We start from the raw sequence: 18,635 nt of genomic DNA on the forward strand, positions 1-18,635 counted from the left end.
ACAGACCAAGGTTTTTTGCCAAAGGTCTCCTTTGTTTTCCATAGATCCCAGGAGATAATTCTGCCAACTTTCTGTCCATCACTGTCCTGTCCTAAAAAAAGGGTGTTTCAAAGTTTGGATGTGAGAAGATGCTTGTTACATTATCTTGAGCTTAAAAAGGGGTTTAGAAGATCAAACTCTCTGTTTATACTGTTCTCGGGGCCGCGTAAAGTTTGCGGAGCTTCTAAAAACACAATAGGAAGATGCCTTCAGATGGTCATCAAAGAAGCTTATAGGGCCCCGGAAATAGAACCTCCTGCAGGGGACGGCCCATTCAATCTGTGCTGTGGCAGCATCCTGGGCAGGACGAATTGGTGCTTCGCCAGGACAAATCTGCAAAGCAGCCACGTGGACCAGTTTCTCCACTTTCACCCATCACAATAGGATGGACTTGCTCTCAGCCGCAGAGGAAAGCAGCAAGAAGTCCCGCTGGTGGTGGTCCCACCCTAGAGTAAGTACTTGCTTATCATCTCCAGGTGCTGTCCTGAAAGACGATTTGGGAAAACCTTAGTTAGGCTTACCGGTAATGGTATTTCGAGGAGTCTTTCAGGATAGCCCCTATGACCCTCCCTTGATTGTGATTGTTATTGTGGCATTGTTGCTATGTTTTGTCTATATTTTTCAGCATGGCTGGAGGTACTTGATAACAACTGAGGCCATGGTGGAAGTGTCCAGACTTTAAAGTGGTGACTGCAATGTTTCCTGGGAAATTGGGTGGAGCTGCGCTCTCTCCAGGTGCTGTCCTGAAAGACTCCTAAAAATACTGTTACCGGAAAGTCTAACTAAGGTTTTTTTTCTGATGCTCTTAGGATGTGAGCGGACCCTTGGCATCCTCACTAGCAAAGTGGGACTGTTGGTCCTGCATTGTATGTAATGGCATCAGAATGTCTGCAACAAGATTTTAACCTTCAGAGTGTGAGGGTCCTGTTTGAATAAATTATACCTCAGCCTGAAGTGGAGCTTTAATAAAATGGACACTTGATCGGAGAGGTGAGGAGGATTCTGGCAATATCGTTTGATTTTACTATTTGTGTTCAGATCTAGAGTTTTCCTTTTGTTGCTCCTGTGTTGTATGTAATGACATCAGAATCCCTGCAACAAGCTTTTAACCTGCGTACCGGGGATAAATTATACCTCAGCCCAAAATGGGGCCTTAGTAAAATGGAAACCTGGATGGTAAGGTGAGGAGGATTCTGGGAATATTATTTGATTTTACTATTTGTGTTCAGATCCAGAGTTTTCCTCCTGTGAAGTTTGGAGATCATATGACCATCACATTGCCTCCACCTCCCTCCCTGATAGAATAGAGAAATACAAAGAAGATTCTAGAAGTCACCAGAGAGATCATGGAGGAGAGGTGAGCGGTGCTGGGAATTCTGGGACATTATCCAGTAACAGACAAGGGATGTGTCTGGATGGTGACTGTATCATTGTGTGTGTCAGGTTCCTATAAGGTGTCAGGATGTCACTGTCTATTTCTCCATGGAGGAGTGGGAGTATTTAGAAGGACACAAGGATCTCTACAAGGAAGTCATGATGGACAATCAGCCGCCCCTCACATCACCGGGTAAGAGGAGACTTTATTGTAAAGGAGAGAGCAGTACGGAGGGTCCACCTAGATCCCCCATCATCTGATAAACACATAGAAACAATGTATTACAGAATACTTTATTATTCCCAAAGGGAAATTGGGAAATTGTTATGACACAGACACTTAACAACAAAACACAAGATCACAATAAACTGAACAAGATGCAAAAACACAACAAAATTACCAACAACAGTCATTGGCACCAAATAAACAAAGTTATAACTACACTACAAATAAAACGTCCATACAATTAAAATACAACATAGAATAGATAACACCGATTAAAATAACAATCAAACTACCAAATACAAATAATATACCACTTTCTCTAACACCACCCCAAATAATAACCAACACAATACCAACATACTATAAAAACAGCACAAAATCCTGATCATAAACCAGAATTAAATTTTCACCTCCAGCCCTCACAGAAAAGAATTATACATTTTGTTTGCCACAGGCAAAAATAATTCCCTATGTCGTTCTCTGTGGTGCACCGTGGGTGTAACAATCTATTACTGATGGTACCCCGCAGACTGACCAGCATATTGTGGAGTGGGTGGGCGGAGTTGTCCAAGATTGTACGTAACTTGAACAACATTCTCCTCTCCAACACTGTTGTAAAAGACTCCAATTTCAATCCAACAACATCACAGGCCTTGCAAATCAGTTTGTTGAGTCTGTTGGTGTTGGACACCTTAAGCCTGCTTCCCCAGCATGCCACTGCATACAGGAGAGTGCTGGCCACTACAGACTCATAAAACAGCATTGTCTGGCAGATGTTAAAGGACCTCAGTCTCCTCAAAAAGTAGGGGTGGCTCTGGCCCTTCCTATAGAGCATCTCAGTGTTCTTGCTCTAGTCCAGCTTTATTATCTTTGTGCACCCCCAGATTCTCTTAACTCTCTACTACCTCCACATCCACTCCTTGGATGGAGATTGGGGTCCGTGGTATTCAGTCAGTATGTGTGTTTCCCACAGATGGATCCAGTAATGGGAACCCACCAGAGAGATGTCCCCGTCCTCTGTATTCCTGGGATTCCACACAGGAAGGTCACACCATCCCTCACCATCATCATGTAGGTGATTGGCAATTATTGGTAGTTATGATTTATACACAGCATGTTTTGTTACAATGAATGTTTTATTATATATTCAGGGTGGAAACCTCAGGGAGGATAATATTGATGTTAAAGAAGAATATAAAGATGAGGAGTATGGAGTGATAGAGGAGTTTTCAGAAGGACACAAGGATATGATGGATCCACCTAATACCAGGAACCCACCAGAGAGATGTCCCCATCCTCTGTATTCCCGGGATTCCACACAGGAAGATCACACCATCCCTCACTGTTACAAGGTTGGTGGGACAGAGTTTATAAAACACAGACTTATAGGGACAATGTGTGGTTTTTTTTTTATGTGCTATCACAAAAATAAAGCTTATGTTTTACAGATGATATTCTCTCTCATTTTCTTGATTTAGAGTGGAGATCCAATCGATATAGAATTTGAGGTTAAAGCAGAAGAAGAAGAAGAGAGGTATGCGAGGGATGATCAGCAGTCTATGGAGGAGGATGGAATAACGGGGACATTTATAGAGGAGGACACTCCTACAGAGATCAGCACAGGTGGGTCATTAACACTAAATACATTCCTCCACCCATACTGCTCACTGATTGGTCCAGAGTAGGGTGGGGACTGGGTGATATCAGCCTGTAAAACCCTGGTCACTTTCCTGAGCTGTGTTCCCCTTCCTGTATTTCTCACAGATAATCTTCCTGTGCTGCAGACAGAATTTATGTCTGGACTGGATTTACAGTATGGAGATTCTGGGGTTCAGCTGGCAGCAAAATGTAGATTTTCACCATAGGCCTTACTAGACCTTGGCACCTAGGGAATGTGCTTTGGGTCTTCTGGCAAGATCTCTGACAGAACAATTCTCCCAGGGTTATTTGTTCTGTTGTCTGCTGACTGTGCCGGGTGGAGGGATATGTCTGTATAGTCTCGGACCCAAGTCACTGAGTGCAGTCTCAGGAGATGGTAGGTAGTGGTGTGGTACCTCTTTAACTTGTCTCATGTAAATATTTAAGCTTCCACTGATTACTGAATACTAATATTATCTATTATTACCTTACACTGTATCATTTACATTGTACATTATATACTCCTGACCCCTGCACTATATACTCTATGTTGAACATTACATCATTCTGATACTATATAATTCTATCTGTTGGTTCTTATACCATATGTTGTACATTACATAGGCCTGACTTCTGCTCTCTCCCTTCTACCCACTTCTATATATGCAAAATATGTATTCTCTTTTGTTACACCCATTTCCTACCAGATGGACATTTTATATCTGATGATTTGATTGGAGAACAGACTTTTACATGTTGATAACAATGTGATAACATTGTTAAACTTTGGAACTTTAAACAGAAGTGATAATTAGGGAAGAGTCAAAAACCCAATGATGGTGGTCTTCAGGATCAGTCTAGTCTTCATCTTTGCTGTTCTCCCCCCATTCTCACTCTCTGACCTCTGGTGGGGCTCAGCCCCACTGTTATTCATGAGTAAATCATGGACTAAATAAGGAAGTGCGGGACTTCTTGTGTTGGGAAGATGGCAATGAGTGATAGAAGGGGGTGGGGGACACTCATCCTATAATCTCATCATCACTGTCACTCCTATAAAAGACAGTTCTCATTGTTTCCTCACTCTCTGACTAAGGTCTATGAATAAAGAAATTAACTAGTAGGAAATCAGATGGCCCATTTACTAGTTACCTTGAGGGTGTAATTGTAAGATCCTCAGAGACAAAGCTGCCTGATGTGGGCGGAGTCCTGGTTTAGGGGAACCAATCTGCTCATGTCTAGTAATAATCTTTTTATTTCTATTTTAGTAGATGGACGGGAGATGAGGAAAACCTCAGAGGATTGTCTCAGTTTGTCTCCAGACTGTAAAGTAGAAAATGAGGACATCACACAGTATAGTCCAGGAGAAAACTCGGCTACCTCAAATGTCCATCCGGCACCAAACAGTGTAGATGGACCATCGTATTCCTCTTATCCTGAAGAACCTCAGACTGTGAGGGACGGTGCCGTCCTTCCAACAGATAAGAGGCTTTCCTGTACTGAGTGCGGGAAATCTTTCCCTTTTAAATCCAATCTTGATGTGCATAAAAGATCTCACACAGGAGAGAAGCCATATCCCTGTCCTGAGTGCGGAAAATGTTTTTCAGTGAAGTGCCATCTTCACACACATCAGAGATCTCACACAGGGGAGAAGCCGTATTTCTGTACTGAGTGTGGGAAATGTTTTTCACAGAAGTCCACTCTTTACAAGCATCAGAGATCTCACACAGGGGAGAAACCTTATTCCTGTTCTGAATGCGGGAAATGTTTTTCAGTGAAGTCCAGTCTTTACATACATCAGAGATCTCACACGGGGGAGAAGCCGTATTCCTGTCCTGAGTGTGGGCAATGTTTTTCACGGATGTCTGCTCTTTACAAGCATCAGAGATCTCACACAGGGGAGAAACCTTATTCCTGTCCTGAATGCGGGAAATGTTTTTCAGTGAAGTCCAGTCTTTACACACATCAAAGATCTCACACGGGGGAGAAACCTTATTCCTGTCCTGATTGCGGGAAATGTTTTTCAGTGAAGTCCAGTCTGCACACATCAGAGATCTCACACGGGGGAGAAACCTTATTGCTGTCCTGAGTGCGGGAAATGTTTTTCAGTGAAGTCCAGTCTTTACACACATCAGAGATTGCACACAGGGGAGAAACCTTATTCCTGTCCTGAGTGCGGGAAATGTTTTTCAGTGCAGTTCAGTCTTTACACACATCAGAGATCTCACACAGGGGAGAAACCTTATTCCTGTCCTGAGTGTGGGAGATGTTTTTCACAGCCATCCAGTCTTTCCAGACATCAGAGATCTCACATGGGGGAGAAGCCATATACCTGTCCTGAGTGAGGGAATTGTTCCTCACTGAAGTCCTGTCTTCAGTACATCAGAGATCCCACACAACCCTTGAGGTGTATTAGTGCCTTGAGTGCGGGAAATGTCTTCTATATGAATGATGCTGGACATCACAGCTCTCATGTGGGGAAGAAGCACACCCTGATATACACCTCAGATATACTCCATGGCTGATCTTCATCATGTAAGAAACAGCTCATAAGGAGATCAGAGATCACCAAAGACATGGATGAAGTGTTGTACTGTGTTGGTCATTGATAACAGGAGAAAAATAAAATTGGAGTCATTACCTTTCATTGGCTGAGTACATTCTGTGGTGTAAGATTTCACAAACACATAGAGGTCTGTTTAAAAAAAATGTATTTGAACACATATGACAAGTATTTGCCCATCTGTGAGAAATGTTGGCCGTATTTATTTCATATAGTGATTTCCTATGATCATCAGCTCCATCTATTGTCCATAATGTGGTATTCAACATTTTTTTTACTAATGGAGATATTTCAGGAAAAATACTTTCTTATGGCCATTAGATGGAGCTGACAATCATAGGAAATTCCTGTGTTAATCTGCAGCCAGATTTTGTAACATCTGGAGAAATGCTTGTTGTGATGATAATGTGAACTGGGCACCCCAAAAACTGTGAGAAGAACCAGGGCAGCCATGTTGTTTAGAATATAGAGGTGATGTGTATATCCTTTCCGTGTGCACCTTACTGCAAAGGCTGGTTATAGATTGGGGTGGTTGTCACTTATCTGCACAGCTTGTCGGCAGAATTTGGCATGGGGACATACTGGATGCCTTCAGCTGTCATTGAGCTTTTGCTGGGAGCCCATTGTGTCCCTGTGTCTTTAAGGAGGGGTGGGCTTCCTCCAGGCAAACCTTCCCTTAATCTATCCACTGCTATATGTGCTCCAACCTGGAGACTCTGAAGACTATAGAGTTAGGACCGTAGTATACAGAGGAGGCTTCATGTGCAGCTAGAAACTCTGTTTTTAGTGTGAATTGTTAGACAAGACAATTTTAGTTTTTTTGCAGTCTGGCTGGTAAGTGTGCTGGGAAATATTTATGTACTTTGTGATGTAGAATAGGAGACACCTACCAGCAGTGATCTGCTTTCCATAATCCCGGGAAGGCATCTTCTGCAATTCACACATTTTTAGCTGCATTGCAAAGCATTCTTATCAGTCCATTGATAGGACACAGCAGAACCTCTTATCCAAATCAACCAACAGCACAACAAAGCATGGAAGACGGAGAACCCTTTGATTTAGTCCTCATAAACCTCATTACCAGAACCTAACACAATACACATCCCAGTCTGACTCCAATAGCCATCATAAACCCTTCAAGTCCAGGGTTAACTAATTAGAACAGCAAGTAGATATCTGTCCTCGCTAATAGTATCAGACTCATTGTCTGTCATAAATAGTTCAGCAGGTAGAAAAGCTTAATACACATTTCTGGATGGCTAGTATGGAATATTACTACCCACAAAGTCACAATGTAAGTATGTTTCATAACTTTTGAGATGATACCAGTACAGCATGAATAAGGACACATTACATCTCCTTGCTGAAATAGACATCTGGCACCCATCATATTTGTATTTATTCACACGGTAATTTCATGCTGGACAATAATATACCAGTTACCAGAATGTAACCTGTAGGTATTCCAAGATATTAATACCTGTAGAAAACTGTATCTGAGGGCATATCAACTATATGGTCACTGTGACATCCCATCAGCTAAGCCTCATACCTTCTCATACCTTCTCATTGGTCAGATCATTTCTGTCCACACCCTCCTCAGGAACCAGAAAAGAGGGACTGCGTCAATCGAGAGCTCTCCTTTACCATCAAACAAGAACATCAGCCAAGATTTCTGTGAGACAATGATCCATCTTATGCTCATTGACGGGACTTTGTCAAATGCACAAAACCAGGAGGACTTCTCTATTTTCACTCTTAAGTCCTCTCTGCTTTCTGTTACATTATTGTCTCTTCCTTTGTAGGACCTTTTTCTGTAAATATAATGTTTACACCATTTTACCTGTTTTTCTTATTAACCACTTAAGAACCAGCCTCGTTTTGGATTTTAGGTATATTTTAAAATTGTTAATATTATCTCTTATGCACTAAGACAGAACTTAATCTATTTTCAACCATCTCTTTTGGTTCTCCATACTCCTTGGTCCCTATCTTCCTCTCGCGTTTCATTCTCTTTCTTTTGTATTTTTTACTTCCTGCTCTTCTTTTCTTGCATCACTCTCCCCACATTCACCCCTCCTCCTCACCTCCCCTGATTGGATGCAGTCTGCCTTGATGGGCGGGGCAAGCTGGCGTCATCTGTTTCTATGACATCAGTGGCCACGGTACTGCAGCATCTCCTGTTGCTCCTGCAAACAATTACCCCCACATGGGCGCCGATCCATGTCGAGCCGTGTGCGCTGGCACTACAGCATTTCTCTTGCCGGGTTACCGCCGCTGCATCGCGCATGTGCGATCGACGATTGCTGTTGTAATTAGACTAATCCTTTACTGCACTGGCGCTAATCGACATTTAGATTGTGTTATCCATTGTTATGTTCCCTAGCAACGGGCCCGTCCCTAAAATGACTCATGATCCACAACACCAAATCTTATATAACAAAATACAGGTAATGTCAGTGGTTTCTTATGTTAACCCCTTCTTTACATATGTTTGTTGGATCTACTTTAACTATGCTAACCTTTTATTATGCTAATTTTTGAGTCATTTTGGTGGGATTTGTGACGTCACACCTATCTGGGGGTGGGAGGGGCTTTGGTTTTCTTCATTTTCTGATTGGTTGATGGTTATTTAAATTCTCTCCACTGTTCCACGTTTATCACATGCCTGACGAAGGGGTCCTGCGTGACTCCGAAACATTGCACCTTCTTGTGTTGTATTCATGCGATAAATAAAACCGTTTGGACGCCACTTTGTGCTGATCCTTGGTGTGCTGGCAAATATATAAGTTCAGTCCACAATTGACACATTCATTCCTGAAGAGTCCTAAAGATTTCATGATCTCACCTGAGTATAACATCAGTTTGGTGTCACATTTCTTCCCTCTGGATTGCACAGCTCCGATCAGTTCACTTCTGTATATCACATCAGTGGGTTGTGGCTCTTCCTCACATGCAGATGTGTCCTCCATGGTTTGTCATTTTCCTATTGATGGCTGTTTATTACTTGACACACAAACATTAGCAAAATGATTTGCTCTTCCACAAGACCTTCAAGACTTCCCATAAGCTGGGCACTGCTCTTTAGTTCTTTGATGCACAGTCCCACAATATTTGCATGCTGTAGGGTTGGCAGCATTTGTTCTGGATGGGCGGCATTGTTGCTGCAGTTTGCTCATGTGGTGTCGCTGCATTGCAATGTTTATGCTGTCGATCTGCTGTCTGTCCTGTTCCATAAATTTCAGGCGTCTGTCAGTGAGCTCTGCTGTACGGCACATTTCAATGGCTGTGTTTAACCCCTTTAATATTAGGCACTTTCACCCCCTTCCTGCCCAGGCCAACTTTTAGCTTTCAGAGCTGTTACAATTTGAATGACAATTGCCCGGTCATGTAACACTGTACCCATATGAATTTTTTATCATTTTTTTTTCATACAAATAGAGCTTTCTTTTGGTGATATTTAATCACTGCTGGGTTTTTAATTTTTTGCTAAAAAGACTAAAAAACACTGAAAAAAAAATTTTTTTCTTAGTTTCTGTCAATAAATTTTGTAAATAGGTCATTTTTCTTCTTCACTGATATGCACTGATAAGACAGTACTGATGGGCACCGATGAGGCAGCACTGAAGGGCACTGATTAGGTGGCTCTGATGAGGAGGCACTAATATGCCACACTGATAGGGGTCGCTGATAGGTAGCACTGATAGGTGGCACTGGTGGGCAATGATAGGCAGCACTGATGGGTGGCAATGATGGGCACTGCAAGACAGCACTGACTGGCATCACTAATGGGCACTGATTGGTGTCACTGATGGGCACTGATGACGTGGCACTGATGAGGCATTAATATCCTGCACCGATATGTGTGAGCGCTGATAGGGGGCACTGATAGGTGGCATGGATAGACGGCACTAATGGGCAGCACTTATGGGTATTGATGGGCAGCACTGATGGGCACTGAAAGGCAGAACTGACTGGAATCACTGATGGGCACTCATTAGGTGGCACTGATGATGAGGCATTAATTTGCCGCACTGATTGGTGGCACTGATAGGTGGCACTGATAAGTGGCACTGGTGGGCAATGATGAGCAGGCACTGAAAGGCAGCATTGACTGGCATCACTGATGGACACTGAAAGGCAGCACTGACTGACATCACAAATGGGCAGCGATTGGTGTTACTGATGGGCACTGCTGGGGCTGTACTGTAATAAAGGCACTGATGATCAGTGCCCTGATTACCTGTACAGGTCTCCCCTGTGAGGAGATGTTGCTGATCGGCTGTCCTCACCACACACACTCTGTCAGTGTGAGCCGAGAAGAGCCGAGAAGAGTTGATAATTGGCACTTTCTTGTTTATATGTGATCGGCTGTGATTGGACAGAGCTGATCACATGGGTAAAGAGCTGCATCATCAGCTCTTTACCAATATTGGGGTCACGCTGTGTCCTAGGAACATGGCCTGACTGCAATAGTCATGTGCCCCCGTGGGCACGTCAGAGTGGCAGTTTTGGGGTACCGTCATATGACATAATCCCAGAAAGAGAGTGCATTTAGCCCGCCGTCATTTTACTATATGACGGGTGGGAAGTGGTTAAGGTAAAGTTGTGCTCTCTTAGAAGACTCCTGTGTGTGCTCTCACACCTCATACCGAGAACAATTTTGTCCCTTATTAATTCTTCTTTTAGAGTACCAGATTCTTCAAAGGTGTTTATTTATGAATTTTTCAGAGTACCAGATTCTGAAGTTGCCGCCTTTTTTCTCAAGCCTGTAACAAAGTTATCAAGAGATTCTCCATCTTCTTGTTTGCAGCATCCAAACACAAATCTTTCATCAATGACATTTTTAGTAGGTTTGAAATAAGCTTCCAGGGCATCTAAAATGGCTGTAACATTCTCTGGCTGCTCTGCTGTGATGATCAGATTGTACCTATACACATGTCTGTATTCTCTGCTGTGATGATCAGATTGTACCTATACACATGTCTGTATTCTCTGCTGTGATGATCAGATTGTACCTATACACACGTCTGCATAGTTGCCAACAGTCCCAATTTTGGGACCCTCGTCCCGATCGGAGGTCATCCCGATTCGGGATTTTGCCTTTTTTGCTCAGGGAAATCGGGAATGGTTGCTTTTGCACTTTTGCAGCAGCTGGCTTCAATAAAATAGATCGTTCCCCTTGTGTTCAGTGGAGAGAGGAAGGGGGCTCGATCCGTGCAGCCAATGAATTGGCTTCTCTCGTCACAATACTGAAGCCGGGGTTAGCTGCACGGATCGGCCCCTCCCCTCTCCACTGAACACAGGGCGCCGGCCGCTTGTGGTGTTCCTTCTGCTCTTGCCCCTGTCTCTCAGTGTAAAGCCCAGGCAGCAATTTAACTTTAATGTACAGGGGGGTTAACTATATACAGGAGGGAGGAGGGTTAACTATGTACAGGAGGGGGGTTAACTATATATAGGAGGGGGGTAACTATTTACAGGAGGGGGTTAACTATTTACAGGAGGGGGTTACCTGTGTACAGGAGGGGGGGTTAACTATATACAGGAGGGGGTTAACTATTTACAGGAGGGGGTTAACTATTTACAGGAGCGGGGATAACTATGTACAGGAGGGGGGTTAACAATATACAGGAGGGGGTTAACAATATACAGGAGGGGGGGATAACTATGTACAGGAGGGGGTTAACTATATACAGGAGGGGGAGGGTTAACTATGTACAGGAGGGGGGGTTAACTATATACAGGAGGGGGGGTTAACTATATACAGGAGGGGGGGTTAACTATGTACAGGGGGGTTAACTATGTACAGGGGGGGTAACTATGCACAGGGGGTAACTATGTACAGGGGGGTAACTAGGGGGAGAGGGATAACTATGTATAGGGGGAGGGGGTAACTATGTGCAGGGCGGGTAACTATGGCTCTGCCTGGGACACTGATGTAAGGACTGAGGCTGGGAACACTGGTATAAGGACTGACTCTGCTTGGGGCACCTGATGCAAGGAGGGACTCTGCTGGGGGCACCTGATGCAAGGACGGACTCTGCTGGGGGCACCTGATGCAAGGACGGACTCTGCTGGGGGCACCTGATGCAAGGACGGACTCTGTTGGGGGCACCTGATGCGAGGATGGACTCTGCTGGGGGCACCTGATGCGAGGATGGACTCTGCTGGGGATACCTGATGCAAGGACGGACTCTGCTGGTGGCAGGTGACACGCTCAGGGATCCCACTGATTCTGCATTATGGTGAGTTGAATGATTTCAGTTTATATTACAATATAATAATAGAAATAATGCACTTCAACCATCCTGACACCATAACAACCATGGTGCTGGGATGATTGAAGTGCTAACACCAGGTGTTTGGAGTATCTTTATCTGCTGATTGTTAAACTTTCTAGAATACACATATTTCTATTGTTGTGTAGGATCTGGGGCTGCTGTCCCTCCATCCCTCTCTCACCCTTTCCCTCTCCATCCCTCATTCATCTCAGACTCTAACCAAACCCACTTTGAGCCACGCCCACTATTTCGCGTAAACCACGCCCATTGTCCGCTGCGGCGCACTCTGCGTGCCACATTTTTCTTTTCCCCTATGCCACGCCTACAAACGTATGCCCCGCCCCTGATTATAATGCGACTCCGCCTACAGCAAAAAAAGAGTCCCGGAATTTTTTTTTACAATGTTGGCAACTATGCGTCTGTATTCTCTGCTGTGATGATCAGATTGTACCTATACACATGTCTGTATTCTCTGCTGTGATGATCAGATTGTCCCTAGGGATGAGCTTCGAGTTCGAGTCGAACTCATGTTCGGCTCGAACATCAGCTGTTCGCAAGTTCGCTGAACAGCGAACAATTTGAATTCCGCGAAAATTCGAATGCCGCGGAACACCCTTTAAAAGTCTATGGGAGAAATCAAAAGTGCTAGTTTTAAACGCTTATATGCAAGTTATTGTCATAAAAAGTGTTTGGGGACCTGGGTCCTGCCCCAGGGGACATGGATCAATGCAAAAAAAGTTTTAAAAACTGACGTTTTTTTCAAGAGCAGTGATTTTAATAATGCTTAAAGTCAAACAATAAAAGTGTAATATTCCTTTAAATTTCGTACCTGGGGGGTGTCTATAGTATGCCTGTAAAGGGGCGCATGTTTCCCGTGTTTAGAACAGTCTGACAGCAAAATTAAATTTCAAAGGAAAAAAAGTCATTTAAAACTACTCGTGGCTATTGCATTGCCGGTCCGACAATACCCATAGAAGTTCATTGATAAAAACGGCATGGGAATTCCCCACAGGGGAACCCCGAACCAAAATTTAAAAAAAAAATGACGTGGGGGTCCCCCTTAATTCCATACCAGGCCCTTCAGGTCTGGTATGGATATTAAGGGGAACCCTGGCCAAAATTTTTTTTTAAATGACGTGGGGGTCCCCCTAAATTCCATACCAGACCCTTCAGGTCTGGTATGGATTTTAAGGGGAACCCTGCGCCAAAAAAAAAAAAAACGGCGTGGGGTCCCCCCAAACATCCATACCAGACCCTTATCCGAGCACGCAACCTGGCAGGCCGCAGGAAAAGAGGGGGGGACGAGAGAGCGCCCCCCCTCCTGAACCATACCAGGCCACATGCCCTCAACATTGGGAGGGTGCTTTGGGGTAGCCCCCCAAAACACCTTGTCCCCATGTTGATGAGGACAAGGGCCTCATCCCCACAACCCTGCCCAGTGGTTGTGGGGGTCTGCGGGCGGGGGGCTTATCGGAATCTGGAAGCCCCCTTTAACAAGGGGACCCCCAGATCCCGGCCCCCCCCTGTGTGAAATGGTAAGGGGGTACTTTCCTACCATTTCACTAAAAAACTGTCAAAAATGTTAAAAATGACAAGAGACAGTTTTTGACAATTCCTTTATTTAAATGCTTCTTCTTTCTTCTTTCTTCTATCTTCCTTCATCTTCTTCTTCTGGCTCTTCTGGTTCTTCTTCCGGTGTTCTCGTCCAGCATCTCCTCCGCGGCGTCTTCTATCTTCTTCTCCTCGGGCCGCTCCGCACCGCATTCCCCGTGACGTCACAGGGAAGTCCCGTCAAATCACCGTGCGTCAGAGGGGGCGGGGTCAACAGGTGGCCCCGCCCCCCGTTATTTAAGAACCTTCAGAAGAGGAGACGCGTCACACAGTGGGAGCCTCCCTCCATGCCAGCATGGGTGCGGAGCGGCCCGGAGAAGAAGATGAAGAAGAGAAGAAGATGAAGAGAAGAGCGGGAGCGTCCCCCTATGCCATGGGTGCGGAGCGGCCCGAGGAGAAGAAGATAGAAGACGCCGCGGAGGAGATGCTGGACGAGAACGCCGGAGGAAGAACCAGAAGAAGAAGATGAAGGAAGATAGAAGAAAGAAGAAGCATTTAAATAAAGGAATTGTCAAAAACTGTCTCTTGTCATTTTTAACATTTGTGACAGTTTTTTAGTGAAATGGTAGGGGTACAAAAGTACCCCCTTACCGTTTCACACGGGGGGGGGGCGGGATCTGGGGGTCCCCTTGTTAAAGGGGGCTTTCAGATTCCGATAAGCCCCCCGCCTGCAGACCCCCACAACCACCGGCCAGGGTTGTGGGGATGAGGCCCTTGTCCTCATCAACATGGGGACAAGGTGTTTTGGGGGGCTACCCCAAAGCACCCTCCCAATGTTGAGGGCATGTGGCCTGGTATGGTTCAGGAGGGGGTGGCGCTCTCTCGTCCCCCCCTCTTTTCCTGCGGCCTGCCAGGTTGCGTGCTCGGATAAGGGTCTGGTATGGATTTTTGGGGGGACCCCATGCCTTTTTTTAAAAATTTTGGCGCGGGTTCCCTTTAAAATCCATACCAGACCTGAAGGGTCTGGTATGGAATTTAGGGGGACCCCCCCCACGTCATTTTTTTTTTTATTTTGTCCGGTGTTCCCCTTAATATCCATACCAGACCTGAGGGGCCTGCTATGGAAATTAGGGGGACCCCCACGTCATTTTTTTTTTTTAATTTTGGTTCGGGGTTCCCCTGTGGGGAATTCCCATGCCGTTTTTATCAATGATTCTATGTGTATTGTCGGACCGGCAATGCATTAATAGCCGCGAGTAGTTTTAAATGACTTTTTTTCTTTGAAATGTCATTTTGCTGTCAGACTGTTCTAAACACAGGAAACATGCGCCCCTTTACAGGCATACTATAGACACCCCCCAGCTACGAAATTTAAAGGGATATTACACTTTTATTGTTTGACTTTAAGCATTATTAAAATCACTGCTCCCGAAAAAACTTTTTTTTGCATTGATACATGTCCCCTGGGGCAGGACCCAGGTCCCCAAACACTTTTTATGACAATAACTTGCATATAAGCCTTTAAAATTAGCACTTTTGATTATTCATGTTCGTGTCCCATAGACTTTAACGGTGTTCATGTGTTCGAACAAACTTTTTTCCTGCTCGCATGTTCTGGTGCGAACCAAACAGGGGGGTGTTCGGCTCATCCCTAATTGTCCCTATACACATGTCTGTATTCTCTGCTGTGATGATCAGATTGTAACTATACACATGTCTGTATTCTCTGCTCATGACTCTTGTCAGAGTTGCACTGCTGTGGGTTTCTCATACAATCCTGTAACCAGGGAATAATCCTCAGACTCAGCTCTGAACGTTTCCCAGTTGGTGCTCCAATCCCCCCTGATTGTCATCCCCTCCGGGGGAGGAATATCATTTATGGCAGCCACATAGTCATTAAGTCTCAAAATTCTCACATATCAGAAAATGCACGTAACTCACAAAACTGCTGCTGCATTCCAAACTTGAGGCTCCGTCCTGATTCCAGTCACTTCTGACACCATGTTTCATGTATAGAAATGAAGACACTGCAAGATGTTTGAGGAGTCGTGTTGAATTGTATAACAAGAACAGCAAACACAGAACAGGAAACAGGAAGTACAAGCAATGCAATATTACCATAGAGTATATTACCATAGAGTCCCTGTATTTGTATAATTACTCCATAACAGGGGCCTTGTGCTGTGTGTGTATGTACTGTATATCCTTCCCCTTTCTCTCCTCCCTGAGTGTGTATGAAGAGGCGGAGCTCTGAGTGTGTATGAAGAGGCGGAGCTCTGAGTGTGTATGAAGAGGAGGAGCTCTGAGTGTGTATGAAGAGGCCGAGCTCTGAGTGTGTATGAAGAGGCCGAGCTCTGTGTGTATGAAGAGGCGGAGCTCTGAGTGTGTATAAAGAGGCGGAGCTCTGAGTGTGTATGAAGAGGCGGAGCTCTGAGTGTGTATAAAGAGGCGGAGCTCTGAGTGTGTATGAAGAGGCGGAGCTCTGAGTGTGCATGAAGAGGCGGAGCCCAGAGTGTGTATGAAGAGGCGGAGCTCTGAGTGTATATGAAGAGGCGGAGCTCTGAGTGTGTATGAAGAGGCGGAGCTCTGAGTGTGTATGAAGAGGCGGAGCTCTGAGTGTGTATGAAGAGGCAGAGCTCTGAGCGTGTACGAAGAGGCGGAGCTCTGAGCGTGTATGAAGAGGCGGAGCCAAGAGGGTGTACGAAGAGGCGGAGCTTTGAGTGTGTATGAAGAGGCGGAGCTCTGAGTGTATGAAGGGGCGGAGCTCTGAGTGTGTATGAAGAGGCGGAGCTCCTGAGTATGTATGAAGAGGCGGAGCTCTGAGTGTGTATGAAGAGGCGGAGCTCCAGCGGTCGGAGGAGGAGTCTAGGAGGGAGATGACAGAAAGCTCAGCAGACTCTCAGGAGTGAGCGAGGAGGATCCAGTTCCTTTGCCATCAGAGGTGAGGAGAGTGTGAAGGATGTTGGTGACTCTGGTAGATGAAAAGCTGGGAGTCACATTGCTCTGGTGAGTGGGGAAGCACTACTAAGGGGGCGCCCTCACCATCACGTGTGTAAGAGGTGGAAGAAGGCGTGGCTACACTACAGCTGGAACAGTTTGGAGCACCGAGAACTTTACACCTTATCAACTTTTCATTGATTGGTGGACTTTCTTTTAAGAAGTAGATGCAAAGTGGATACAATGGACTTGCAGGGAACACTATATTAAGTACAAAATATTGTATGATTACATGAATTTGCACAGATGTTTAGTTTATTTAACATATCAGCAAATATTATAAGATTAAAGAAGTAGGTGTAAAGTGGAAGCAGTGGATCTGCAGGGAAAAATATCTTGAGCACAAAGCACTTTATGTTGTATATGAATTTGCATATGGACCAGGTGTAAAGTGGAAGCAGTAGATCTGCAGAGAATATTATTTGAGCCCCTAGCACTTTATATATGAATGTATCCACATATTTTAGTGTATTTGTGATGATTTATGTGCACACACAATAGGACAGCGCTGTGACACATAATGCTCTTCTAGTTGATAAAGGGAATACTTACCTTTGTTACAGCAGCAGTCCGGTATAAGTTATTTTTGTAGGTATTTGAGTTGTTACACATAGCGCGGGTTTTATTCTATTTATATTGGTGACATAATTGCCCAAATCTGGGGATCAGGAGCCATTTCCACCCTTTACTCTCGGCTGGGGTTCTTTGTATCCATATAACAGATGTTCTACATGTCTAAATCCGCAATCAATTTTACTGCAAAATCAAAGGAGCCAAAATGTCTCCCCCCCCAGCAGTAATATATTTCTATCCCCCTTGGTGGGAGTGGAGATGACCCATCTATAAGGATATACAGTATATACACACACAGCACAAGGCCGTGTTCACACTACGAGATGTTTCTCAGGGCTGCAGTTCCTCTGAGCTCCACAAGGTGGTGATCTCACTTCTACCCAGACAGGAAGTCTCTATGGAAGACAGGAAGTGATGTCAGATACAGACAGGAAATTCCATTTGGTAGAGGAGACATTGCTGGATCTGGCGGCAGAGGAGGTAATATGTAGATTAACCCCTTCAGGGGGATCAGTTGATGATTAATATATCTTCCTTCCAAATCTGGCCATACATGGTTCAGTTTTATCGTTCATCCAGCGGGATGAGAGGAAAAAACTGAAGTGATTCCCCCATCCACACATTGGAGGGGGATGGGGGAATCCTCCCCGCTGCACTATTGTATTCTGACAATGGGGGGCGCTCCTCCGCTCTCAGAATACACAGATCAGTGATGAAGCTATTGGCTGCAGCCGCTGATGGAGTGACTTTTATCCGGCAGTGACCACACATGGATGGAAATGTGACCGATCCCTGCTGAACCAGCTGAATTTCCATGTCTCTATGGTCACCATAAAGTGGATGTAAACCCTCACCTATACCCAATGAAGTGAACAGCCTCAGATGATACACAGAGATGAAACAAATTCCTCTACATATGTTTTGTTTGTATATCTGCTGTCTTTAGATTTCTAGGCTTTTCAGAAAGTGCACGTTGTGTTAGAATTTTTACTTCCTGATTCAGCAGTGGGAGGGGAGTCCAGACATACACAGTGTCACAGCTGATTGGAGGAAAGGCACACACCCCAACTCCACATAGGCAGAGGAAGGAAGAAACAAATCTAATGCTAATCTTTTTCTATGCATCCACCCCCGACACAAATTTCAGGCTTGTTTTATCTCCGTTGTTGAAGTGGAGGAGGACGAGCCAGTGACACCCGACCTGTGAAGTGAGGGGTGGACTGGACAGGACAGGACATGAGAGGACTCATCTCACTGAGCTCCCGCTGCTGATATTTATCCTTTCCACGGCCGCATTACTGTCACCATCGGCTCCTGCTTCCCCCCACAGCTGCCTGTGTCCCTGCAGAGCCCTCCGGCAGAACAGAGAGGAAGGAGCGGGACCGAATCTCCAACA

General features: G+C 45.0%; 2 protein-coding genes across 15 annotated transcripts in view; one reads left to right on the plus strand and one right to left on the minus strand.

Moving 5' to 3' along the window:
• LOC141121836 (uncharacterized) overlaps nt 1-18,635 on the minus strand; it is a 963,509-nt gene that overhangs the window by 601,565 nt on the left and 343,309 nt on the right. The window lies entirely within an intron of this gene.
• LOC141121857 (uncharacterized) overlaps nt 1-18,635 on the plus strand; it is a 38,690-nt gene that overhangs the window by 4,720 nt on the left and 15,335 nt on the right. The window contains exons 2-5 of one of the 2 annotated variants that reach the window (XM_073611611.1): nt 1,269-1,396; nt 1,483-1,606; nt 2,613-2,710; nt 2,791-2,991. In XM_073611611.1, the coding sequence (XP_073467712.1) occupies nt 1,522-1,606; nt 2,613-2,710; nt 2,791-2,991 (384 nt within the window). In that variant the 5' untranslated portion in view covers nt 1,269-1,396; nt 1,483-1,521. Of the gene's footprint in view, nt 1-1,268; nt 1,397-1,482; nt 1,607-2,612; nt 2,711-2,790; nt 2,992-17,627; nt 17,720-18,635 lie in introns of those variants that run through there. The other variant, XM_073611610.1, reaches the window with a different exon arrangement.

The sequence above is a fragment of the Aquarana catesbeiana genome, unplaced genomic scaffold (genome assembly GCF_042186555.1).
Source record: "Aquarana catesbeiana isolate 2022-GZ unplaced genomic scaffold, ASM4218655v1 unanchor233, whole genome shotgun sequence".
NCBI lineage: Eukaryota > Metazoa > Chordata > Amphibia > Anura > Ranidae > Aquarana > Aquarana catesbeiana.